Below are 26467 nucleotides of genomic sequence, written 5' to 3'. Positions count from 1 at the left end.
TAGTGGGTAAAGCTGCCACCTGCAGTGCTGGCATCCCACGTGGAAGCCGGGTCGAGTCCCAGCTGCTTCACTTCTGATCCAGCTCTTCTGCTATGGCCTGGCAAAGCAGCAGAAGGTGGCCTAAGTGCTAGGGCCCCGCCCCAACGTGGGAGACCTGGAAGAAGCTCCTGGCTCCTGGCTCCCTGCTTCTGATCAGCCCAGCTCTGGCCATTTTGGCTATTTGAGGAGTGAACCAGTGGATGGAAGACCCTACCCCCACTGCCTGTAGCTCTACTTCTTAAATAAATAAATAAAATATTAAAAAGAAAAAAGAAAAAAAAGAATTTCTTGGTTAAATAAATTCGGTGAAATGACTGAATCTAGAAGTCAAATTTGGCCGGCGCCGTGGCTCAACAGGCTAATCCTCTGCCTTGCGGCGCCGGCACACCGGGTTCTAGTCCCGGTCGGGGCACCAGATTCTGTCCCGGTTGCCCCTCTTCCAGGCCAGCTCTCTGCTGTGGCTAGGGAGTGCAGTGGAGGATGGCCCAAGTCCTTGGGCCCTGCACCCCATGGGAGACCAGGAGAAGCACCTGGCTCCTGCCTTCGGATCAGCGTGATGCGCCGGCTGCAGTGCGCCAGCTGCGGCGGCCATTGGAGGGTGAACCAACGGCAAAGGAAGGCCTTTCTCTCTGTCTGTCTCTCTCTCTCTCACTGTCCACTCTGCCTGTCAAAAATTAAAAAAAAAAATAGAAATTAAAAAGTCAAATTAAAAAATTTTTTTGACAGGAAAACTCTGTCTTTAATATGCTGACTTATGGACACTTAGGTGTGAGAGGGATGAAATACACATAGGGCTGTCACTGTGGCGTAGCGGGTTAAGCCACCATCTGTGACGCTGGCATCCCACGTAGGTGCAGGTTCATGTCCTGGTTGCTCCACTGCTGACCCAGGTCCTGCTAATGTGCCTGGGAAAGCAACAGAGGATGGTCCAAGTGCTTAGGCCCCTGCCAGCCATGTGGAAGACATGGATGGAGTTCTAGACTCAAGGCTTCATCTTAGCCCACCCCTGGTCGCTGTGGCCACTGAGGAGTGAACCAGCAGATGGAAGATCTTTTTCTCTCCCTTTCAAATAAATAAAATCTTAAAAAAAAAACAAAGACTTTAGTTTAATTTTGTCCCTCCTCTGCCCAAATAAAATCACAGCCAAAGTCAATTAGCATTTTTATTTTAATTTATTTTTAATTTTAAAATTTAATATTTATATTTAAATATTTAATATTTTAATTAATTTTATAATAATGAGAACATGTTTTCAATTTTAAATTTATTTTAAAGATTTATTTATTTAAGATTTATTTTGTTTATCTGAAAGGCAGACTTAGAGGAGAGAGAGAAATCCATCCATCTTCCACCTACTGGTTCACTCTTCAAATGGCTACTGTAGCTGGGGCTGGGCCAGGCCTAAATCTGGGTCTTTCACGTAGGTGGCAGTGGCCCAAGCACTCAGGTCATTTTCCACTGTTTTCACAGGTGCTTTAGCAGGAAACTGGATGAGAAGTGGAGCAGCTAGAACTTGAACCTGCACTGTAGGTGGTGGCTGAACCTGCTGCACCACAGTGCTGACTCCAGAAAAATCACTGTCTCAAAAACTTATTTCTTTGAAACTATGACCAAATGAAAAGCCCGTTTCTACATTTCCTTTAGAGTCTATGGCTCTCTTGATCTCAAAACATCTGACTATAGGCTTTTTTTTAAGGCTTTTACTCCTAAATTACCTATTATTTGATGTCTCTATAACAAAATCAAAGTCCTTTCTTAAGATGTGAAGATATGGGGCTAGCACTGTGGCGCAGGTTAATCCTCTGCCTGCGGTGCTGGGATCCCATATGGGAGCCGGTTCTAGTCCTGGCTGCTCCACTTCCAGTCCAGCTCTCTACTATGGCCTGGGAGAGCAGAAGATAGCCCAAGTGCTTGGGCCCCTGCACCTTCGTGGGAGACCAGGAAAAAGAGTGTGGCTCCTGCCTTCGCATCGGCACAGTTCTGGCCATTGCAGCCATTTGGGGAGTGAACCAATGGAAGGAAAACCTTTCTCTCTTTCTCTCCCTCTCACTGTCTGTGACTCTACCTCTGAAATAAAATAAATAAAATCTTAAAAAAAAAAAAAAAAGATGTGAAGATAACCAAAATAACTCAGTTATCCCTTAAAATTTTATAAATCCAAGCATGTAGGACTATCCAAAGGCATTGATGGTAGATCCTTGTTTCCAAACTGAACAAATACCATTTGAGGAGAAATTTGCTTTCTATTTTATACTAAGATTGTATAAACTAGATTTAATATATGTTCTAACACCTTAATAATTCTTACATGGAAATTTTGTTACATACAAGTAATTTCAGCTGATTTATAAACCTAATGCTTTATGTTCTGTTTTAATGAAATATGCATTTCTAAGTAAGTTAGTCATCTTTCAATCATTTCTTTTCCCTATTAAATAATCCTAGCAATTAAAACCTTCCCTCATAAGTACCATTCTCTTTTTAGCTATTCAATTTTTCATTTTCCCCCCGTCTCTAAACCTTGTTAGCTTCTCCCAAGTCCTCATAAAATACTGAAGTCAGAACTGGACAAAACAGAACAGAATTCCCCACGGGCTCTGCAAAAATCATAGAACCTCAACTAGTTCACAAACAAAATAAATTAGTGTAGAAAAAGACACATTTCTAATGCCCTGAGCAACACTTGATTTAGGGGGCAATCAAACTATAACTTCATAGTATTAAATATTTTATTTTGGCTGTAGTAAAAAATCAAATACACTTACCCAATTCAGAAGAGAATTTCAAGTGGCCTTTTTCTGGATCTTCAATGTGATTATCTATCACATCATCAATTTTGTTTGCTTTGAACTGTGGATCTAATACTCGACTTGGACCTCGGGTGAAGCGGGGATAAAATTTTTTTGGAAAGGGTCCATGGGGCCCAGACCCCTTGATGGGCACATTTTTAAGTGGTTGTGTCACTTCACTGAAGTTGAAATAAACAAAAAGTAAAACTGTCCAAGTTGCAGATGTGAAAAGGCACCCATAACAGAAATACCGAACTGTGACACTTCCCATCATAGACCTAGCATAACTGAGGAGCCATCTTCAATCTCCTAAAAAAGAAACATAGATATGTTAGACACTTCAGAACACTTTCAAATCATCCAACAAATACATGTTCACTGTTTTCCGAACCACCAAGTAGGACCTTTCTCCATACCACTGAGAGAGGCTCAAATACAAGATAAACAGAGAGCAGAGAGTTTTTAAAATAGTTCAACAATTAAAACCAGAGGCCAGTGTATTAACGCCCAGGAAACCACGGCAGCATGACTATTTACTTGTCATGCTGTGAATAGCTGACTTATTCACTTGGCCATGATAACGGATGCTGCTTAACCTTTGGTCGGGACTGTCAGCAGTTTGGTCATTTTTTTCCCACCTTTTAACATTTCATGAGGAAAATGTAAGTACTACATGTCTCAAGACAAGACATTCCAGACCCCCCTCCAACTGTAAAACTACAAGTCTTTCTTTAAACATGAGAATCTTAAAATTACTATTAAAAATAAGCAACTTGAAAAAACAAACAGGGGCCAGCACTGTGGCGTAGTGAGTAAAGCTGCTGCTTGCAGTACCAGCATCCCATATGGGCGCCAGTTCAAATCCAGGCTGTTCCACTTACGATCCAGCTCTCTATGGCTTGGGAAAGCAATGAAAGATGGCCCAACTCCTTGGGTCCCCCAGCTCTCTGCTATGGCCTAGAAAAGCAGTGGAAGATGGCCCAAGTCCTTGGGCCCCTGCACCCACGTGGGAGACCTGGAAGAAGCTCCTCGCTCCAGATCGGCACAGCTCTGGCCGTTGCTGCCAACTAGGGAGTAAATCAACAGATAGAAGACCCACCTACCTACCCCTCTCTCTCTCTCTCTCTCTCTCTGCCTCTACTTCTCTTTCTGTGTAACTCTTTCAAATAAATTAATTAATTAAAATAAAAAACAGTTCTGTTTCCAAAGGTTATACCAGCCCTTGTGCCTACTCTAGATCTAACAGTTAATTTCTTTTTTTAAAAAAGATTTAATTATTTATTTGAAAGGCAGAGTTACAGAGGCAGAGAGAGGGAAGGAGGGAGGTGTCTTCACTCTTGAGATGGCCACAATAGCCGGAGCTGTGCCAATCTGAAGCCAGGAGCTTCCTCAGGTCTCCCATGCTGGTGCAGGGACCCAAGGACCTGGGCCATGCTCTACTACTTTCCCAGGCCACAGCAGAGAGCTGCACTGGAAGTAGAGGAGCTGGGACCCGAACTGGCGCACACATAGGACGCTGGAACCGCAGGCGGTAGCTTTACCCACTACGCCATGGCACTGGCCCCACTCTAACAGTTATTTTCAACTAATTCTGTTTTCCCCTCTTTTAAAAGATGTCCTGTAAAACAAAGCAGGAAGAGCAACAGCATTCTGTAAGCTTTCTGATAACATCTTGTTTTTATGGAATTCCTGGGGAATTCTTTCTAAGAGTCCAATGCATATATAAAATAGTCTCACTGAGAGACTCAGGGCAGAGAAACCCTAGACAACTAACATAGACCCATAAAAATCTACACAGGGATACTACTTATAATTTACTTATTTCTATAGCACAAAGTAATTTTAAATAGCATCCCCAAGAGATCAAGAAGCAAGCCAGGCTAGCACCAGTAAGCCTCACTTTACAATTTAAGCTGTTGTAGGGGGAGGCAGAACAAGATGGGAACTGAGGAAAATCCTCCACCAACTGTCTCCTCACAGACACCAATTCACACACCAGACTACCTTTATAAGAGCTGGGGAAGCCCAGGGAGAGCCTGGCTTTAGTGTAACAGGCCACTAGGCAGGAAGCAAGAGTTGCCCATGCCACCCCACTCCAAGCATCAGTGTGGAGAGACATTTTTCACTTCAAAGAGGGAAAGGGAATTAAGTCCAGGCCTTAGTACCTGGCCTGCCCAATTGAAACCAACTGCCAGAAGGAACCCCAGAGCCCCTGTGCACAGCCAGGTGGCCAAGGGACTGCTGCTAGAACCCCTCCCCCAACCTTCGGTAGTGTGGAGAGGATCCTACTCCCTGCGGAGTAGGCAGAAAAGCAGCGGTAGGACTAGCCCTTGCTGGCCCTATGAGCAAGGAAATACACACTGGCCTTATAGAGAAAAAAACTAAGCACATCTGGCATTTCATGAGTTCAACCCTGAATCCTCAGGGAATTTGCTCAGCTCAAAAAAGCAAGGGACCCTTGGCAATCCACACTTACTTAGGCATCTACCGCTGGAGAACCCAGGAGCCTTCACGCTGGGCCCGGGGCGGGGAGCTGACAGATTACCACTGGGCTCCTTCCCCTCCCAGGCTCTTTCTGCAAGGATCCACCTTGAGACTCCACCCACGGGGGGTCCTATGAAGCAACTGCTTCCCAGCAGCTCTCCAAACACAGCCCTGTGGATCAGCGAGGAGGCCCTGCCTGCCCGCCCACACCCCAGAGAACTTGGTGACACACCTTGAGTGACTCTGGATTGCTGAGGCCCCCAGAACATAGGTAGTCCTGCTCACCCTCCAGCCACCCTAGAAGCAGCCAAGTGGCCCTGCACCCATGCCCTTCCCACACGAAGCAGCTGGGAAACCAGCCCTCAGTTGCTTGACCCACAGAAACCCAGAGAAGCAGAGCAATGACCCTAGCTAGCCACAACCCCAAGCAGTAATCACGTAGCCTTTTCAGAATGGCTTGGCCTGCTAAGGCCCCTGGGAAGTAGCTGTGGACTCAAGAAGCAGGTGGACAGTCCGTTCTCAGACACTCAGGCCAATGAGGCCCTGAGAAGCAGATGTCCAGCCTTACCCACTCACCTTTGACCCGGGAAGCAGTCGGGCAGGGGCTTAACCTGCTGCACCAAAACGCCAGCCCTAGTACCACTGTTAAAATTACATGCACGTACAGAAAAATATAAACGTTTTAGAAGACAATGTTCTCACGGCCGGCGCTGTGGCACAGTGGGTTAAGCCAGTGCCTGCAATGCCTGCATCCCATATGGGCGCCAGTTCAGTTCTTGGCTGCTCCACTTCTGATCCAGCTCCCTGCTAATGAGTCTGGAAAAGCAGCAAAACAATGGCTCATCAGCTTGGGCCCCTGCACCCACTTAAGAGACCTGGAGGAAGTTCCTGGCTCCCGGCTTCAGTCTGGCCCAGCTCCGGCCAAGCTCCGGCCATTGCAGCCACTTTGGGGAATGAACTAGCAGATCGAAGATTTCCCTGTCCCTCCCTCCCTCCCTCCCTCTCTCTCTCTCTCTGTAACTCTTTTAAATAAAATAAATAAATATTAAAAAGGAGAAGAGGAGGAAGAGGAAGTAGAAGACGATGACAATGTTCTTAAAGTGAATGAAGCCCATCAAGGCAAATGAAAAGACAAAAAAGTTCGAATTTTCAACTTTGCAACACAGAAGTATACGGGACTGACATTTAGGTGAAACATTAAGAAACTACCTACCTAAAATATTTGTTTGTGTGTAGGCAAAGAGCAAGTAAACAAGCAACAAAACCACTACTTCCTCAAAAGGCCATGAGGCCCTAAAGTTAAGACTATAAGCACAGACTGATTCAATCTAGGAGGAACTGTGCACCAAAGAACCAAGCACCTCTCCAACTACACAGCAAGATTTGTATCCATAGATTCATTTTCTCAAACAACTCCAAGCCTTCCAACTTCCTCCTTGGACTCCCTGGCCCTCAACACGGACGGGAACCACCCAAAACACACCAGGAAGAAGGCCAATCGATCCCTTCTCCAATCAGGGGAAGCAAGGACTGCTCACCACGCAGCTCTGATGACTGGTGAGCACTGACATGTGCCTCTCTTTTTCTTCTGCCCACTTCCCATGACGACGGAGGGCCTGTCCAGAGCCCTTCAACACCTAGCCTCGAAGTAACTTGATTCAAGTTCCTTTTAAAACCTTCACCCATATTATACCCAGTAGTGTCTGTTCTCCATTTCATAATCCTCCAGAACTTATGACTCTTCAGTCAAAAATCTCCCTCTCTGACAGTCCTGACTCCTCAGTGGTGCCTGCTCCAATCCTCACTCTCACCACATTAGCGTGCAGACATTCAGGACTTCTCCTGTCTTACAACTTACATTCCGTTTCTGTCCTCAGTCCCCAGCCCTTAACGGTTTTACTTCTTTCCTGATCTAGCTTGGAACACTACACTGAACACCGTGTTAGAAAGCGGTAAGTGCTCAGGAGAAAAAATAAAGCAGAGACAAGCAACAGAAGTGGGAAAGGGTGTGTGAAATTTTACGGAAGATCTCACTGAGAACATGAGACTTGAGTCGAGACCTAAATAAATAACATAGCAAGTGCTACGTTGTGGCCGTGCACAGACCCAAATCAGAACAATGCAGAGAGGATCAGCATGGCCCCTGCACAGGATGACACACACATCTGTAAAGCGCGCCACAGTTTTGTCACCTGCAGCTTGCAATCTGCGGTGATGAAGAACTGGAGTCTCTAATCATGGCTACCATAGCTGGGGGTGCTGTGATCCATAACATCCATCAATTTGATTGGAAAGAAGGGACTGTAGAGGGGCCGGCATGTGGCACAGTGGGTTAATGCCCTGGCCTGAAGTGCTAGCATCCCATATGGGCACCGGTTCGAGACCTGGCTGCTCCGCTTCCAATCCAGCTCTCTGCTATGGCCTGGGGAAGCAGTGGAAGATGGCCCAAGTCCTTGGACCCCTGCACCCACATGGGAGATCTGAAAGAAGCTCCTGGCTTCGAATTGGCACAGTTCCGGCCGTTGCGGCCAATTGGGGAGTGAATCAGCAGATGGAAGACTCTCTCTCTCTCTGCCTCTCCTTTCTCTGTGTAACTCTGACTTTCAGATAAATAAATAAATCTTTTAAAAAAATAAAAGGGACAGTAGAAAACTGGTTGGAGGGCTGTTCTTACCTAGTCCTCTTCCTCCTTATCATTATACTGTAACTGGGACAGAAGAAATAACAGGCCCGTGTGGAATTTCTAAAGACTAAAATTTCTAAACTCTAAAAGCATAGACAATTACTGTGGACATGATAAAAGAACCATTTGCAAATTCCTAGACTGAGAAGTTTTCATGTGGTGAACAGATTCTTCCATGTTTTATGCAAAAATGAAATTGATAAACCATCAAAGAAGGAAGGAAAGGAAAGAAAGGAGGGAGGGAGGGAGGGAGGAGAGAACTGGGGAAGAACTGCCCAGGAGCGTGTGCAGCAAGAGCCAAGGATCTCGAGAAATATACAAAGTGGGGCCAAAAATTTCACATCACACAGAGCACGTGCTTGAATCAAGAAGCTAAGTTAAATCTGTTATTGGGCATAAGGGGTCCATTCATGTGGGGTGTCACCAAGTGATCAGCCACAATCTGGAGTTCTCCAAAGAAAGCTTTATTTACTTGACAAGAAAGACCAACAGTGGGAAAGCATAGTTCCCTAAAGAAACTGCCTCTCTGGGAAGCAATTTTCTAGGGCTTTTATAGCTTATAGCCTTTGTGCTTGCAACATACATCTTTATAGTGGTGGGGAGAGGTGGTGTTTAGCCTAGCAGTTAAAACACGTGTGCTCTGGAATTGACGCTGTGGTGTATCAGGTAAAGAAACCGCCTGCAGTGCCGGCATCCCTTTTGGGCGCTGGTTCTAGTCCTGGCTGCTCCACTAATGATCCAGCTCTCTGCTATGGCCTGGGAAGGCAGTAGAAGATGGCTCAATTCCTTGGGTCCCTGCACCTGTGTGGGAGACCCGGAAGAAGCTTCTGGCTCCTGGCTCCAGATCGGTGCAGCTCTGGCCATTGTGGCCATCTGGGGAGTGAACCAGTGGATGGAAAACATCTCTCTCTCTGCCTCTCCTTCTTTCTCTCTCTGTGTAACTCTACCTTTCAAATAAATAAATAAATAAATAAAACAAAAAACAAAAACAAAAAGTGTGTTTCTTATTGTGAATACCTGGGTATAATACATGACTCTGGCTCCTGACTAGTAATTAGGCTCCTGCCACCCACCTGAGAGACAAGAATTGAGTTTCTGGTTCCTGGCTTCAGCCGGCCCAGTCCCAGTGACAGCAGGCATCTGGGGAGTGAACCAGCAGGTGGTAACTCTCATTTTTTCTGTGTCTCAAATAAATAAGTAAAATTTTAAAAAATAAAAAATAAGGGGAGGGGGACGGCGCCGTGGGCTAGAGGGTAAAGCCGCTGCCTGCAGTGCCAGCATCCCCCATGGGCGCCAGTTCAAGTCCCAGCTACTCCACTCCCGATCCAGCTCTCTGCTGTGGCCTGGGAAAGCAGTAGAGGATGGCTCAGTTCCTTGGGTCCCTGTACCCGCATGGGAGACCCGGAAGAAGCTCCTGGCTCCTGGCTTCAGACTGGCACTACTGCAGCCATCTGGGGAGTAAACCAGTGGACAGAAGACCTTTCTCTCTCTCTGCCTCCGCCTCTCTGTAACTCTGCCTTTCAAATAATAAATAAATCTTTAAAAAATAAATAAAAAATAAGGAGCCTGAAAAACACAATCTGTTCACATACACATGATCTTTTTACAATGTTTATTCAAAAACCTAAGTCAGAATGATTTCTTACAGCTCTCCTTTGTGGTGGTCTGGCCCCTTCTGAGCCTTTCTGGAATACCTCTGAAAAATCAGCACACTCTTAGATTAGTTTCAAATTCTCTGCCTCTGTTCCAGTGTCACCCTTGCACCTAAATTCTATATTCTTGGTTACAAAGCCAACACCAAAAGGAGAATCAGAAAAATTATAAACTGTGTAAATGAAAATTACAAAATATTTATGTAGAACTAAATAATGAAAATACTACTTTTCAAAACCCAAGGGATCTAGTTATGGCCAAATTTATAGCCTTATAAAAGAAAATAAGACTGCAAATTATGAATTAAGAAAATATAATAAACTCAACAAAAATAAAAGAATAGTGTTAGCAGGAATAGAAAATGAAAATAGGCCGGCGCCGCGGCTCAACAGGCTAATCCTCCGCCTTGCGGCGCCGGCCACACCGGGTTCTAGTCCCGGTTGCTCCTCTTCCAGGCCAGCTCTCTGCTGTGGCCAGGGAGTGCAGTGGAGGATGGTCCAAGTGCTTGGGCCCTGCACCCCATAGGAGACCAGGAGAAGCACCTGGCTCCTGCCATCAGATCAGCGCCGGTCGCAGCGCGCCGGCTGCGGCGGCCATTGGAGGGTGAACCAACGGCAAAAAGGAAGACCTTTCTCTCTGTCTCTCTCTCTCACTATCCACTCTGCCTGTCAAAAAAAAAAAAGAAAGAAAATGAAAAGAAAACAAGACAACAAAAGCTAAGTTAGTTCTTTAAAAATCAGAAAACTTGAAGCACTAGTAGACTAATCAATAAAAAAGAAAGCAAAAATAATACCAAGAACAACAAAGAGGTCATAAATACAGAAGCAGATTATAATTGTTCATAAATTTAGGTGAAATAAATAAATTCCTAGAAAAATATAAATGCACAGACTGGAAACTCCAGAATTTGGATGGTCTTCGTTCTCTGCAACGTTACATCACTGCAAAAACATCTCTAGATAATGTCACAAGTGAGTTTGCCAAACATTTGAGGAATTCCATGATTTTGGTATTTTACGACTGTCTTCAGGAAACAGAAAACAAGGTAACATTCTCCAACTGACTTTCTGAGGCTATTAACACCCTGATACCAAACACAAGGACAGTTTAAGGAAGGAATACTAAAGACAATCTCCTGGGGCCAGCATCCTGGCACAGCTGGCATCCCACATGGACATCGGTTCCAGTCCTGGCTGCTCTACTTCCCATCCAGCTCCCTGCCACTGTGTCTGCTGCCACCCACACGGGAGACCTGGAAGAAGCTCCTGGCTTTGGCCTGGCCCAGCCCTGGCTGTTGTGGCCATTTGGGAAGCGAACCAGTAGATGAAGACATCTCTCTCTCTCTCCTCTCCTCCCCCCCCCCCCGTAACTCTGCCTTTCAAATAAATAAAATAATTTTTTTTTTTTTAAATGCAGGTTCCTGAGGCTCCATGCCACACAGGCTATACCAGAATTTCTAGGGGTAAGGTTAAGGAATCTATAGCTTTAATAAGCTTCCAGTTAACCGTGATACACAGTCACATTTTAGAACCAATGGAATGAGGGAAAAAACAAGGCAACCTTTAAAAAAACAAAGGGCTGGTGCTGTGGCATAGTTGGGTAAGTCTCTGGCTGTGGTGCCTGCATCCCATATGGGTGCCAGTTCGAGTTCCAACTGTTCTACTTCTGATCCAGCTCTCTGCTGTGGCCTGGGAAAGCAGTAGAAGATGGCCCAAGTCCTTGAGCCCCTGTACCTGCGTGGGAGACTAGCAAAAAGCTCCTGGCTCCTGGCTCCTGACTGAGGGTCGGCCCTGTTGTGGCCATCTGGGGAGTGAATCAGCTGATAGAAGACCTCTCTCTCTCTCTCTCTCCGCCTCTGCCTCTCTGTACCTCTGCCTTTCAAATAAGTAAATAGATCTTTAATCATTGGGTCTATTATTACTATCTTAACTCCTCATGCTAGAAAGTATGCTCTATTATTCTATTCCCTACACTATCCCCTAAGCCTGGCACATGATATTTAATAATTATTTGTTGAAATGAATGAAAAATTACTGTAATATGGTTAGTAGTACACTTGCAAAATACTGAGAATTTCTAAACAAATTTATTACTATTCTGCTTTGGGCAAGTAATACATTACTGCTATATTTCAGAAAACCTAATGCATAAGATTGGCCATCAAAGGTGGAAGGTGCCCTGAGACAAAAGGAAGAACAAATCCAATGTAACAAAGTGTGAGTCACTGAGGAGCCTCAGATAGAAGGGCAGCCTCAGGTGGCCAGCAGACAATGGATCCCAGAGCTAACCTAAGTAAGGGACAGTCCAAGGTCCAGACTGGCGAGACAAGCCAACAAGTAATCTACATGACTTTGTTTATCCCACAGATTTTGGGATTACCTAAAGGGCAAGATGGCTGTTACGTCCAAAATGGCTACAGTCATATCAGGTTTAATGCCTAGGCTATGCAAGGAGAAAATGACAACCTTATTCAACAATAGCATGAAAACTAACTCAGAACAACAGGCAAACTTATTATAGAAAGAAACACAAGAAACAACTCAAACTTACTGTCCAATTTCCAAAATTAAATACAGGTCTCTGTGATAGACCCAGAACACTGCTTTCTATTGTGTTTACTTCCTGATCTTAGGTTCCCTCCTCACTGCTTGCCAGCACCACAAAGGCAAGATGAAGAGTTTTCTGCTTAAAACAGATTAGGCCAGTTCTGCATGGATTACTCATCCAGCTCATCCTATCCAAGCAGCTCAACATCAAGATTCCCTTGTTTCCCGAACTGTAAAATGGACTCTGAACAACTCTATCAGGTAGACAATCACAATTATCTTCCTCAAGTCACACTGTATTTCTTCCAGAACATTTCTTAATGTAGTGAATCAGTATACTAAAGAACATATAAAATGAGAGTCATTTATGAAACCAGGCCATTTCTTTTATACTACTAACCATAAAAGTGTTCAAAAGCGATAGATTCTGTATTCACACAGGTCAAAAAATCAACATCCAAATATGAACAAAGTGCAAAGTTATCAGATGTCTGTTATTTAATAACAGCTTAACTGCTTAAAAATGAAAATATTTAAACATAAATCAAAAGCTGAATTTTGAATCAACTCCACAGGAATAAGTACAAGTCTAGCATCACACAATAAAGTTTTTGCTTCATACTGCCTATTTGTCATATGGGCAATTAATTACTTCAACATCCAAGGCTAAATGCCTTTAAATTCAAAAGGAAGGTCAAAGAAAATATAAAAGGTTAGTTAATGCAAAACAACTAGTTCAATAATAAACCTGAATAGTTATAAAGCCAAACCTCCGCAGTTAAATATCAACACAGTATATTTTTCACAGTGAAATGAGAAACAGCCTAACCAGATATGTAGACGAATTTAAAGTGAGACAAATCAGGATAATTTTATATTTTTCTCCACACATGTTCTGCTACTCAGACACAGGGACCTTGTCAGCTGAGAGCCGGAGTGTCGCCGGGGAGGCACAGAGGTGCATGTAATGATTACAATGGAAGACCACAGATGGAGCCAGGCAAAGCGAGATATGAGGATACGAAAGAATTAGTCAGAATGGGGAATGTGGATAGGCCAAAAGATTAGAGGTCCCAGTGTGTCTGAATACTGTTAGGGTTGTTACCAGAGGCAGTGAGCTGGAAAGACAGAAGTCTTGGTTGGAAAATCTCCAACAGAGATTTCGGACAGGTACAGTTAACAATAGCAGAATCACCTTTTCCAGATATGTGAACTGGAGACATCCTAATAAATAACGTGCATGTAGTGTAAGCGTTATGTACTCACTGTGAGCAAACCCCATGAGGAGAGGAATTTCCTCCATCTTTTCAAACCCATATGTTTATATGGTTTATATGGCCTAGTATTAACAATTAATAAATACCTGCTTTGTATAATTTTTAAATATCTTTTCAAGATTTATTTATGTGAAAGGCAGAATATCTGTCTATCTTTCATCTCCATGTTCACTCCCCAAATGCCTAAACAGCCAGGGACAGACCAGGCAGAAGCTAGGAGCCAGGGATTCCATTCAGGTCTATGTGGGTGGCAGGAACACAAGTACTTGGGCCATTATCTGTTGCCTCCCAAGCACTTTAGTAGGAAGATGGATCAGAAGCATGGAGTGGCCAAGACTCAAACAACATCTTAACTTGCTACGTATGACACAATGCCTGCCTCATGCTTGTATAATTTTTAAAAGTATATTTCTGTTTCAGAAGGTTAAGAGACACTGTGTATATTCTGTGCAGTGTAAACTCTTAGGAAAGAGTGTAATGTGAGGGGGCTGGCACTGTGGCATAGTGGGTAAAAAGCCACTGCCTGCAGTGCCAGCATCCCATTTGGGCACCAGTTTGAGTCCCAGCTGCTCCACTTCTGATCCAGCTCTCTGCTATGGCGTGGGAAAGCAGTGGAAGTTGGCCCAAGTCCTTGGGCCCCTGCACCCGCGTGGGAGACCTGGAGGAAGCCCCTAGCTCCTGGGTTTGGATTGGCTTCGTTCCGGCTGTTGTAGTCATTTTGTGAGTGAACCAGAGGATGGATGACTTTCTCTCTCTCTCTCTGCCTCTCTGTAACTCTGCCTTTCAAATAAATAAATCTTAAAAAAAAAAAACAAGTGTGACGTGAGCAAAGCACACCCTGGGAAATAACTGTTTATTGTGAGAAGATGGCTAACTACTGGAGAGTTTCACTAGACATTTTCTATTCACTATGCCATCAAAAGTCCCAAATCTTCAAGAAAAATTTTTTTTATCTTTTATTTAATGAATATAAATTTCCAAAGTACAGCTTATGGATTACAATGCCCCCCCCATAACTTCCCTCCCACCTGCAACCCTCCCCTTTCCCGCTCGCTCTCCCCTTCCATTCACATCAAGATTCATTTTCAATTCTCTTTATATATACTAAACTGATTTCCTGTATATAAAGTAAAGATTTCAACAGTTTGCCCTCACATAGCAACACAAAGTGAAAAATACTGTTGGAGTACTAGTTATAGCATTAAATAACAGTGTACAGCACATTAATGACAGAGATCCTACATGATATTTTTTTAAAAATTGATTAATTTTCTATGTAATTTCCAGTTTAACCCCAAGGTTTTTTTTTTCATTTTCAATTATCTTTATATACAGAAGATCGATTCAGTATATCCTAAGTAAAGATTTCATCAGTTTGCACCCACACAGAAACACAAAGTGTAAAAATACTGTTTCAGTACTAGCCATATCATTACTTCACACTGGACAACCCATTAAGGACAGATCCCACATGGGACGTAAGTACACAGTGACTCTTGATGTTGATTTAACAATTTGACACTCTTGTTTATGGCGTCAGTAATCTCCCTAGGCTCTAGTCATGAGTTGCCGAGGCTATGGAAGCCTTTAGGGTTCACCGACTTCGATCTTATTCCGACAGGGTTTCTGTGATTCTTAATTTCTTATTCTTAATTTCATATCTAAAAACACTTCAAGAAATTTTTAAAATCAAGAGGTGACTGGGGCTGGTGCTGTGGCTTAGTAGGTTGAGCTTCTGCCTGTGAAGCCAGCATCCCATATGGGCATCAGTTCGAGTTTTGGCTGTTCCACTTTTGATCCAGCTCCCAGCTGATAGCCTGGGAAAGCAGTGGAAGATGGCCCAAGTGCTTTGGTTCCTGCACCCACGTGGGAGACCTGGAAGAAGCTTCTGGCTCCTGGCTTCAGATGGGCCCAGCTCCAGCCATTGTGGCCATTTGGGGAGTGAACCAGCACGTGGAAGACCTCTGTCTCAGGCTCTCCTCTCTAACTCTGCCTCTTAAAAAAATAAAAAAATCTTTAAAACTTAAAAAAAAAAAAAAAATCCAGAGGTGACTGCAATTCCACCCAAATCAATTTGAAAGCTAGAAGCATTAACATTTACAGAAAATACAAATTTCCCAAACTGACCCCAATCTTCAAAGAAATCCCGACAGATCAATCACCATAGAAAAAAAGGTCATAAAAGGGTTCCTCAGAGGAACCAGCACTGTGGCACAACGGGATAAGCCACAGCTGGCAACTGCAGCCTACCATATCAACCAGACTGTCCTGCTGCTGATCCAGCTTCCTGCTAATGTGGCTGGGAGGCCGCGGATGCCGGGCCAAGTACTTGGGCCCCTGCCACCCACATAGGAGATGAAGATGGAGTTTGGGGCTTCTGGCTTCAGCTTGGCCCAGCCACAGCTGTTGCAGGCATTTGGCTAGTGAACAAGCAGATGGAAGATTCTCTCTCTGTCTCTCCCTGACACTCTGCCTTTCAAATAAATATATTTTTTAAAAGTGTTCCTCAGGGGGAAAAAAAAAAAAAAAAATCAAGCAACAACAAACATCGACCATGAGGTACAAAGAGTGCCACAGAGGAACTCTTTCATTCCTTTAAGGATCTAGCAAAATCCTAAGGTTATTTAAGCTAAACAATCTTTTTTAAAAATATGAATCCTCCAAATTTGTTTTATGAAGAATATAACACTGATCTCAAAACTGATAATTAAACCTCCTCTAAAACATCATATTTATGAATACCAATAAAAAAAAAATCTTATGACAAAATGCTAAGTACAAACTTAACAAAAATGACTTAAATACATATAAAGAAAACCATGAAAAACCCCTGAAAGCTGTCAAAGAAGATCTGAACAAATGGAAAGACATACTATATTCTCAGACCAGAAGACTCATAATCATGTCAGCTCTCCCTAAATTTACTTACATATTGTATGCAATCATGTTAAATATATATTATCTTTTTTTTTTAAAGCAGGATAAGTTAATTATAAAGTTCACTTGGAAAAGATCGGACAAGCAGGGAAATAAACTGGCAAAGCCTGGAAAAAGAACTAGGAGAGGGGTGAGCCTAGTTATGCCCACAGGATAACAGATTCCAAGGCCTTTATATCTGCACAGTGTGGTGTGGCATTCACACAGACCAACAACCAATGGCAAAAAGACCAATTATATACAGTAATTTAACAATCTAATATAAATTTAAAAGTAACAAAGATAACATCACAAGCAAGAGAAAATGGATGACTTTTTACTAAATGCTGTTGGGACAACTGTTTAGTCATATTACAATAAAATCCATTTTAAATTCTATTATCTGGGAGTCAGAAAGGGACTTTTAGCTAAAACTGAAAAATTCAGAAACAAAAAAAAAATAAAATGGATTACATGAAAACAAAAAAATCTGAGATAGCAAAAGACATTAAACAAAAAATAAAGAGAACTAGAAAAAACATTTGCAACTGGTATCACAAAGGGCAGTGTATCTCAGTATTAGTTATGAGACCCAATCCCTATCTGAATATTCCTGCAGAAGCAGGATCCAGCCTATGTCCCTTAGCCCAAGGAGTCCTTGCCAGTCCGAGAACTAACCACTTATCAAAAGGAATGCACTGAACTGAGGGTGTGGTAAAGGGAGTGTGGCACAAGGTTCCAATCACTGCTTCTCCAACAGATAAAGCCTTGCTGGCCAGTGCTGGCCAGAGAATTTTGTTTAGGGGAATTCCAGGAAATTCCAGGTCTGGGGCAGACGGTGACTTACCACCATAAACATTCCCCAAAGAGCACAGCATTGCTGACTATCAAAGGAAGGTCAAGAGAACCATTGACCAACCGGGAACTTGGCCAACGAACTGAACGTGCACCTCTCAGTCCCAACTTCAATCGGTAAGATCCTTCAGCCCAGTCTCTCGGGGAGCTCGGGAATCAGCAATATCACACAGCTCCCTGCTCCGCGTTTCACCTACTATCTCCCACCACCGCAGTGTCAGCGATAGGCTGTCGGCACAATGGGTGAGCAGACCCAGATCTGCTGGTTCTATAAGCAACACCTCCAACTAATTTGGATGGTTGTTCTGCAACAATTAGCTATTGCTACCTAGCAAATTACCACAAATGTAGTGGCTTAAAATACCAGACATTATTATCACCCAGTTTCTCTGGGTCAAGTGAGCAGAGCTTAACTGGGTCCTCAAGTCTGCAAATAAAATGTCAGCCAAGCTGCATACTCACCTGGAGGAATGAGCGGAGAGGGACCTGCTCTAAACTCACTAAAAGTCTACTGAATTCAATTCCTTGTGGCTGCAGAACTGGTGACCCTGGCTTTTTGGTAGCTGCCAACCGGAGGACACCCTCACTGCCAAGCAACCCAACCTAATCACCAGATTAACATTTTATCACCTTTGCCATATTCTGTTGATGAGCAGCAAGTAATAGGTCCCACCCCCACTCCGAAGGAGGGAATTACATACAGCGACTTAACAGATGGCTGTAATTACTGGGGGTTATCACAGGATCTATTAGCCACAGTCTCAGATGAAAAGATTCTGAGAAAGTAAAGGATCAACAAATCTACAGACAGTACAAAAAAAGAGAAATTCAATTGGTTCGTAAACATATGAGAAAATGCTTACTTACGCTCATACTAAGGGAAATGCAAATAGAAAGTATACTGAAAAATCATTTTTTATCTGTTCAATTTATAAAAATCCAAAAGCTTAACAACAGGAGCTGGGAGCTGGTGTGTGCTGGTTTGTCTCCTGACTGCTCCACTTAAGATCCAACTCCCTGCTAATGGCCTGGGAAAAGTATCAGAAGATGGCCTAAGTGTTTAGGCCCCTACCACCCACGTGGGAACTGCTTCAGCCTGATCCAGCCCTGGCCACTGCAACCTTCTAGGGAATAAACCAGTGGTTGAAAGATCTCTCTCTCTCTCTCAGTTTCTCCCTCTCTCTCTATAACTCTTTCAAAACAAATTTTTAAAAAATAAAAACAAACAAAAGCTTAACAAAATATTTTTTTTAAAGATTTATTTATTTTTTACTCGAGAGTCAGAATTACAAAGAGAGGAGAGGCAGAGAGAGAGAGAGAGAGAGAGAGAGAGAGAGAGAGAGAGAGAGGTCTTCCACTCTATGGTTCATTCCCCAGTTGGCTGCAATGGCCAGAACTGTGCCGATCAGAAGCCAGGAGCTTCTTCCAGGTCTCCCACGCGGGTGCAAGGGCCCAAGGACTTGGGCCATCTTCAACTGCTTTCCCAGGCCATAGCAGAGCACTGGATCGGAAGTGGAGCAGCCAGGAATAGAACCGGCACCCATATGGGATGCTGGCGCTTCAGGCCAGGGCATTAACCTGCTGCGCCACAGCGCCGGCCCGACAACATATTCTGATAGCAAGGTTGCAGGGTAACTCCCATATATGGTATAACCTCTAGGAAGTGTAATTTGATAACATCTAGTAAAATATGCATTTATCCTTGACCCCACAATATTATTCCCAATAATTCATCGCACAGATAGTAAAAGTAGGAAATAGTGTATGCACTGGCCTATTTACTACAGAACAATTTGTAATATCAAAAGGCTGAAATCAATCCAATTATCCAATAATAAAGGGCTGGTTGAACAAACTAAGATATACATACAATAGACTAAATAAGGCTGGCGCCGTGGCTTAACAGGCTAATCCTCCGCCTTGCGGCGCCGGCACACCGGGTTCTAGTCCCGGTCGGGGCACCGATCCTGTCCCGGTTGCCCCTCTTCCAGGCCAGCTCTCTGCTGTGGCCAGGGAGTGCAGTGGAGGATGGCCCAAGTGTTTGGGCCCTGCACCCCATGGGAGACCAGGAGAAGCACCTGGCTCCTGCCATCGGAACAGCGCAGTGCGCCGGCCGCAGCGCGCCTACCGCGGCGGCCATTGGAGGGTGAACCAACGGCAAAAAGGAAGACCTTTCTCTCTGTCTCCCTCTACTGTCCACTCTGCCTGTCAAAAATTAAAAAAAAAAAAAATAGACTAAACAGCCACAGAAGGAGAGTATCTATTGCCAGTTACAAATGAATCTTTAAGTTAGGTTGTCCAATGGAAAAAGAGAAGATTGTACACAAAATGCTACACACAAGCGTGCACGTGTGCGCGCACACACACACACACCTGTTATAAAACAGAGGAATGATAAAGAAACGACAAAACATAATATTGACTTGGTTTCTAACATCCTTCATAAACTTTTTTCTTAAAGACCTATTTATTGGGGGCTGGTGCTGTGGCACAGCAGGTAAAGCCGCCGTCTGCAGCGCCAGCATCCTCTATGGGTGCCGGTTCGAGTCCTGACTGTTCCACTTCTGATCCAGCTCTCTACTGCAGTCTGGCAAAGCAGTGGAAGATGGCCCAAGTCCTTGGGCCCCTGCACCCATGTGGGAAACCCGGAAGAAGCTCCAGGCACCAGGCTTCAGACTGGCTCAGCTCCAGCTGCTGCAGCCATTTGGGAAATAAACCAGTGGATGGAAGTCAGTTTCTCAGTCTCTTTCTCTCTCGCTCTCCAACCCCCTTTGCCTCACTAATAAATAAATAAATCTTTAAAAGGGGGCAGGAGCCCAAGTACTTGGGCCATCCTCCACTGCCTTCCCAGGCATACCAGTGGGGAGCTGTATCTGAAGTGGAACAGTCAGGACAGGAACTCGTGGGATGAGGCATCAGTGGCTTAATCTACTACACCACAACTTTTTTTAAAAATGCTGATACTCTAGAGAGAGGAAGGAATCAGATGGGTGCGATGACAGCACGGTTAGATGCTCTGCGTCATCTTTGTAGGTAGACAGCAGCACTGCACTACTATGCAATCCAGAAAACTGGAAAAACGGGTACCAAACAAAAACATGCAAATAATAATTTGAGCAATAAACACTTTAATCTGCCCCCAAATCCAACTTTTTGTTGCTACTATCAGCATGTGACCATTCAGGTCACAAATCATTTAGTCTCAGCTCACTCGTAAATTCTATTTGATCAGTATGAGTTGTATTTCTCAACAGCACAACACAGCGCTTTGAGCTCCAACAAGATATTTAAATGCTTTTCTAAGGCATGCTCTATTTGCACTGCATACAGTCCACACCAGCCGCTCACCCGTGCTCTATAAAGCACTCAAATGATATAAAATTCTCTAAGACACGCCTTTCTGCAATGCCACTCTACAGATGGAAGTTTAATTCCACTAATCTTCCAGTCATAGCCTATTACGCGTACTAAGTACTGCAACATTTTTCTTCTGAAAATCATTTGATTATCCTAAAGAAAGGGCTAATACTGAGACACAGTAGGATATGTCAAGCGGCATTCCTGCTATTGTGCTGAAAACTCAAAAAATTCAAATAAGCAGAAAAGAAAGTATTTATAAACCATCTGAAATTTCACCATTACTAACGTTTTTGCTATGCAAGCTATTCTTATTTTTTAATCTCTTTATACTATCTATAAAATGCCATACTGCTTTTGGTAGTTACCAAAAAATTTTAACAGACTAAGGATAGCAGCATTTTGGCTAATTTTCATTGCACTTTAAAATGTTTTCTACAAAGACTATGTAGTTATTTAATAAATGAGGTAAAAACTAACTTATATGCCCTCTTTAATCCACCTGTTATTACAGGCCAACAAGAGAATTATATTTTAACCAGCAGGACAGCTTTCATTTTCTATTAGTACAAAACAGTTTTCAAAATGTTTACTGAAATTTAAAATGTATCGTCAAATGTTAATTATTTACCTTCTGGTGGTTTCCAGCTATTTGTGTGTTAGTATATCCTATATTCCAAACGGTCAAACAGCAAACATTTGGTAACTTTTTCCATAAAAGACACATTCACTTTTCATCTCAGCCACAGTCATGTGAATGAGTATTGACTTACAATATTGCTCCTACATGCCCCTGTGAAATCACCAGGTGATGAAAACCCAAGAGTACACATCATTCCTTCTTATTTATCTACCCTGGGAAACTAGAAAACACTGCCACCAACAGTATTTTCTGATTACACATAAGGAGATTATTCAGTTAAGGAATGGTTCAGGGTAAGTTGCACACAACATAGGCTCTCTGGGAATGATGCTTTGACATGCCCTTGATGTTTAGGGCTCTCTTCTCTATAAGAAAACCAAGAACATAAACACAGGCAGTGTCTAACAGTACTTCAAATGCAGAAGAAAATCATAAAGAAAAGCAGTTGGGAGAAAGTAACAAATTTAATTAAATGAACTCCAAAGACAAGAAAACTAAAGGGACAGATAGCCTGGCAGAGCACCTGAAACAGCAGAACTTGCGACACCTGCCGGATCCTTGAATAGGAGCTTGTAGAGGCTGACCCTTGTTCTTTAATGCCTTCTTTGGACAAATGACAAGTAGAAGGTAGCAGCTCTAACTCACTACAGATCTGTAGAAGAGCATAAGGAGAAAGTGACTGCAGCCTCACCAGGCAAGCATTAGCTCAGTAAGAGTCAACAGGTGGGCTGGCATTGGGGCGTAGCTGGTTAAGTCACTGCCCGAGACACCAGCACCCAATATGTGTGCCGGTTACAGTCCTGGCCGCACTTCCAATCCAGCTCCCTGTTAATGGCCTGGAAAAGCGGCAGAGGACAGCCAACTGTTTGGGTCCCTGCCACCCATGTGGGAGACCCAGATGAATGAAGCTCCTCACTCCTGGCTTCAGCCTGGCCCAGCCCTGGCAGACTGTGGCCATCTGAGGAGTGAATCAGTGGATGGAAAATCTGTGTCCCTCTGTTTCCCTCTCTAACTCTGATGGATTTTAATTACAGCAGTCCCCATTTATGCAGAGTTTTGTCTTCTGCTATTTCAGGGGCCAGTGGTCAACTGTGGTCTGAAAACATTAATTGCAAGCTTTCAGAAATAAACAATTCATAAGCTTTAAATTCTAATTCTATGATACCTGCTATTTATTTCTATTAACCAGAGGATAAGAGTTGTAGAGTTATAGACGAAAAAAGACTGACCATTAATAGATTTTTAAAAAATCTTTTTGTGTCTGAAATTTTCCATGCTAAAGTGTTTTCTAAGAAAAGAAAATATCTGATTCAACAGTTGTTCTTGTAACTCTGATGCTTATATTAGCTGTTAGGTTGCTTAGGTATGCTGGTTTCTAGGGGTTATCACGTGCTTACACTGCTTGGCCCTCATTCCTGCCCATGGAGCGGAAGGCCCGAGGCGCCAGTCCATCCTCATGGATGCTGTGTGTGTGTGTACAGGAACTGCATTCCTCACTTACGCAAGTCTCACTGTGCACCTCCCAATTCTGTCTTCAGACAACAGATGTATTTGGAAGGCAGAGTTATGGAAAGACAGAGGCAAAGAGAGATCTTCCATCTACTGGTTCACTCCTAAAATGGTCACAACAGTCAGAGCTGGGACAATCCAAAGCCAGGAGCCAGGAGCTTCTTCCAGGTCTCCCATGTGGGTTCAGGGACCCAAGGACTTGGGCCATCTTCCACTGCTTTCCAGTGCCCATTTGGGATGCTGGCACTGCAGGCGGTAGCTTTATCCGCTATGCCACAGCGCCAGCTCTCATTCTAATTTTTAAATTTTTAAATTTTTTTTTTTTTTTGACAGGCAGAGTGGACAGTGAGAGAGAGACAGAAAGGTCTTCCTTTTGCCATTGGTTCACCATCCAATGGCCACCGCAGCTGGCGCACTGCAGCCGGTGCACCGCGCTGATCTGATGGCAGGAGCCAGGGGCTTCTCCTGGTCTCCCATGGGGTGCAGGACCCAAGCACTTGGGCCATCCTCCACTGCACTCCCTGGCCACAGCAGAGAGCTGGCCTGGAAGAGGGGCAACTGGGACAGAATCCGGTATGCCGGCGCCACAAGGCGGAGGATTAGCCTAGTGAGCCGCGGCGCCGGCCTTCTCATTCTAATTTTTAAGAAATATTAATGAAGTGACCCGCATTGTGATATAATGGGTAAAGCCGCCGCTGGTTCACATCCAGGCTGCTCCACTTCCAATCCAGTTCCCTGCCAACGTACCTGGGAAAGCAGCAGACGATGGCCCAAGTACCTGGGGCCCTCTACCCACCTGGAGAGACAGAAAGCAAGAAGAGAGAGAGAGACAGAGAGAGAGAGAGAGAACCTTCCACCTGCTGGTCCACTCCTCAAGTGACAACAAGGGGTCCAAGTCCGTCCGCCATCATCCGCTGCTTCCTCCGGGAGCTGGACTGGAAGCAGAGCAGCCAGGACTTGAGCTAGCATTCCAAGATGGGATGCTGACATCACAAGCAGCGGCTTACCCCCACCGTGCCACACGCGGGCCCCCAAAACTCCCTCTGCTGGAGTCGTAACCCTCAGCACCTCAGCAGGAACTATATTTGCAGGTGAAGTCTTTAGAGAGAGAATTAATTAGGGCAGGCTGGAGCTAATTAAATTAAGGAGGTGCTGTGGCACGGCGGTCAAGCCACCACTGGGGATGCCAGCATTCCCTATCACAGTGTCTGGGATCAAGTCCCACCTCCATTTCCAATCCAGCTTCTTGGTATTGCGCACTTAGGGAGGCAGCAGATGATGGCTCAAGTACTTGGGTTCCTGCCATCCATGTGGGAAACCTGGATCCTGCCTTCAGCTTGACCCAGCCCTTGTTATTGTGGGCACCTGGTCAGCGAACCGGTGGACAGAAGAGTTCTGTCAGCCTATCTTTGCCTTTCAAATAAAATGGAGGCAAAAAAGGGTAAAAGTTAGAATCACCCTATGGCCCAGCAATGCCACTCCAGGAGATCCTCAGGTACTTCAAGTTCACGGAAAAGTGGAATTATACTAAGTTTATTATGGTGGAAGAAACTATGGAATTCATCCATAGCTTTTCCAGAATATGCGAATGTTTTGAAGACCCCGCCTCTACTGAAAAGAATCAAAAACAGAATCTCAAACAGGCACAGGTAATCATGAATCATCCTGCATCCGTACCGGACCTGTGCGGATCAGCAGGTGACGGTCTCCGCGTCTTTCAAATAAATTTTTTAAAAAATGTTTACAAAGTGGAAAGTGTGGGCCACTGTTTCACAACCTTTAACTTGAAAAGCCCGAATGATGGCTACGGGGAGTAGAAAGAGGTTTTCACTTCCCTTAGGGCACGGTAGATGACAAAATATGCTATTTCTGCGCAAAAGGGAAGGCATGAGAGCGAAATTTTTTAAAATCTGAGGATCTGGGGGAAGAGAGTAGCCCCGGAATGTTTCTTGGTGGGTGCACAGCGCCGACACAAAACGCATATTCAAAGTGACAATGGGTAGTTTTCATAACACAAAAAGGAATGCCGAATCTGTTGACAGTAAAATAAACCATAAAATAAAAGGGCAGCCGAAGGGGAGCCTTGATTGTCTATTTATCCAAAGGGCACCGATTTTAATACGGGAAACCGTACAGGACAAGTGACCCCATTTCTCTAACTAGCATACTGCAAAGGGAAAAAAAAAAAAACAACACTTAAGAGGCGCATCAAGCAAACGCCATGGGTGGATGAGCTCAAAACCCTGACCAACACAAACCAGTAATTTAAAAAAAAAGAAGAAGAAGAAGGAGGGGGAGGAAGGGAGGAGGGAGAGAGGAAGATTCGCTGATTTTAGGGACTCGTGAACACGGAAGCTAAACGCTGGGTTCTCTCCAGCTTGGTGCCGCCCGCGATGTCCCACAACCGCTGCTGCTCAGACTCCACACACGGCGGCGGCCTGCGTCTCAGACAGCCCCGACGGAGACTGTCCCAGCTCTCCCCGCTCCGGGCAGCCGCGGCACCCAGACCCTCGGGGCTCCCGGGACCCGCCCCAGCCCGCCGGAGCTGCTCCGGCTCCCGGACGCCACCCCGCGCCCGACGCCCCGCCCTGGCCCCGCGCCGCAGGCGCCCGCCGCCCGCCCGCCGGGCCGCTCCCACGGAGGCCGCGCGGGGTCAGGCGCCGCCGCCGGCTACTCACCGCGACTCCGGCAGCCCAGGACCGCGGCGCCCCGGGGCTCGGGCTGTGGCATCGTCCCTCCCGCCACAGCCCCGGCATGAGCTGCGGTGAGCGGAGCTGCCCGGGGGGAAGCCCACACCCCAGGGCCGCCCCTAGTCCCTGTGCAGCAGCCTCAGCTGAGAGCCACGCGACCACGTGACAGGCAGTCCCGCCCCGCGCGCCGCGGCTGACGTCGTCGCCCGCTGCCTGACGTCACTGGCGGCGTCCTCCGGCATGTTTGCGCAGTCTCGCCGGTGGTTCTGCCGTGAGGCGTGGGCAGGAGTGGTATTCGTGTTTTTATTCTTAAAATAGACTTTATTAAAGATTAAGTGCCCTGGGGTGGGCGTCGTGGCCTGGCGGGGAAAGCCGCCGCCTGCAATGCCGGCATCCAATGTGGACGCTGGTTCGAGTCTCGGCTGCTCCACTTGGGATCCAGCTCCCTGCTGATGGCCTGGGAAAGGAGGGAAGATGGCCCAGGTGCTTAGGGAGACGCAGATGAAGCTCCTGGCTCCTGCTGGCTGTTGCGGCCATCTAGGGAGTAAACCTGCGAATGGAAGATCTCCCCAAGGCTGCTCTCCCTCTAATCTCTTTAACTCTGGCTTTCAAGTAAAAAAAAATCTTTAGAGGAAATGCGGTTACACATATTGAAGAGGTGTTCAATAACACTAATAAAGAAATGTAGATTACACTGTAAAAAGGGAAGTGTGGGGGCCGGCCTGGTGCTGTGGAATTGTGGGTGAGGCCGCCGCCTGCAACTCCGGCATCCCATAGAGTGCCGGTTCGATTGCCGGCTGCTCCACTTCCGATCCAGCTCTCTGCTATAGCCTGAGAAAGCAGTGGATAGTGGCCCCTGCACCCACGTGGGAGAGCTAAAAGAAGCTCCAGGATCCTGGCTTCGGATCAGTCCCGCCATTGCTGCCATTTGGGGAGTGAACCCCGCGGATGGAAGACCTCTCTCTCGCTTCCCTGCCTCTGCCTCTCTGTAACTCTGCCTTTCAAATAAATATTCAAAAATAAAAA

General features: G+C 45.1%; 1 protein-coding gene and 1 non-coding gene across 5 annotated transcripts in view; one reads left to right on the top strand and one right to left on the bottom strand.

The window, feature by feature from the left end:
- The window catches only part of GALNT11 (polypeptide N-acetylgalactosaminyltransferase 11), a 53881-nt gene extending 28275 nt beyond the window's left edge, over positions 1-25606 (bottom strand). For all 4 annotated transcript variants that reach the window (XR_009865976.1, XR_009865975.1, XM_062192884.1 and 1 more), the window contains exons 1-2: positions 25430-25606; positions 2805-3137 (exon numbers count right to left, since the gene is read on the bottom strand). Coding sequence is in view for 2 of the 4 variants with exons in the window: in XM_062192884.1 (XP_062048868.1) it covers positions 2805-3102 (298 nt within the window). In the remaining 2 variants the exon portion in view is untranslated. The remainder of the gene's footprint in view (positions 1-2804; positions 3138-25429) is intronic.
- On the top strand, positions 7389-7499 carry LOC133761279 (U6 spliceosomal RNA). The gene has a single exon (XR_009866081.1). It is a non-coding gene; the product is annotated as a U6 spliceosomal RNA (small nuclear RNA).
- Positions 25607-26467: the final 861 nt, after the last annotated feature.

This window comes from Lepus europaeus, chromosome 5, assembly GCF_033115175.1.
Source record: "Lepus europaeus isolate LE1 chromosome 5, mLepTim1.pri, whole genome shotgun sequence".
NCBI classification, from domain to species: domain Eukaryota; kingdom Metazoa; phylum Chordata; class Mammalia; order Lagomorpha; family Leporidae; genus Lepus; species Lepus europaeus.
This window is presented reverse-complemented; position numbering and strand designations above follow the sequence as displayed.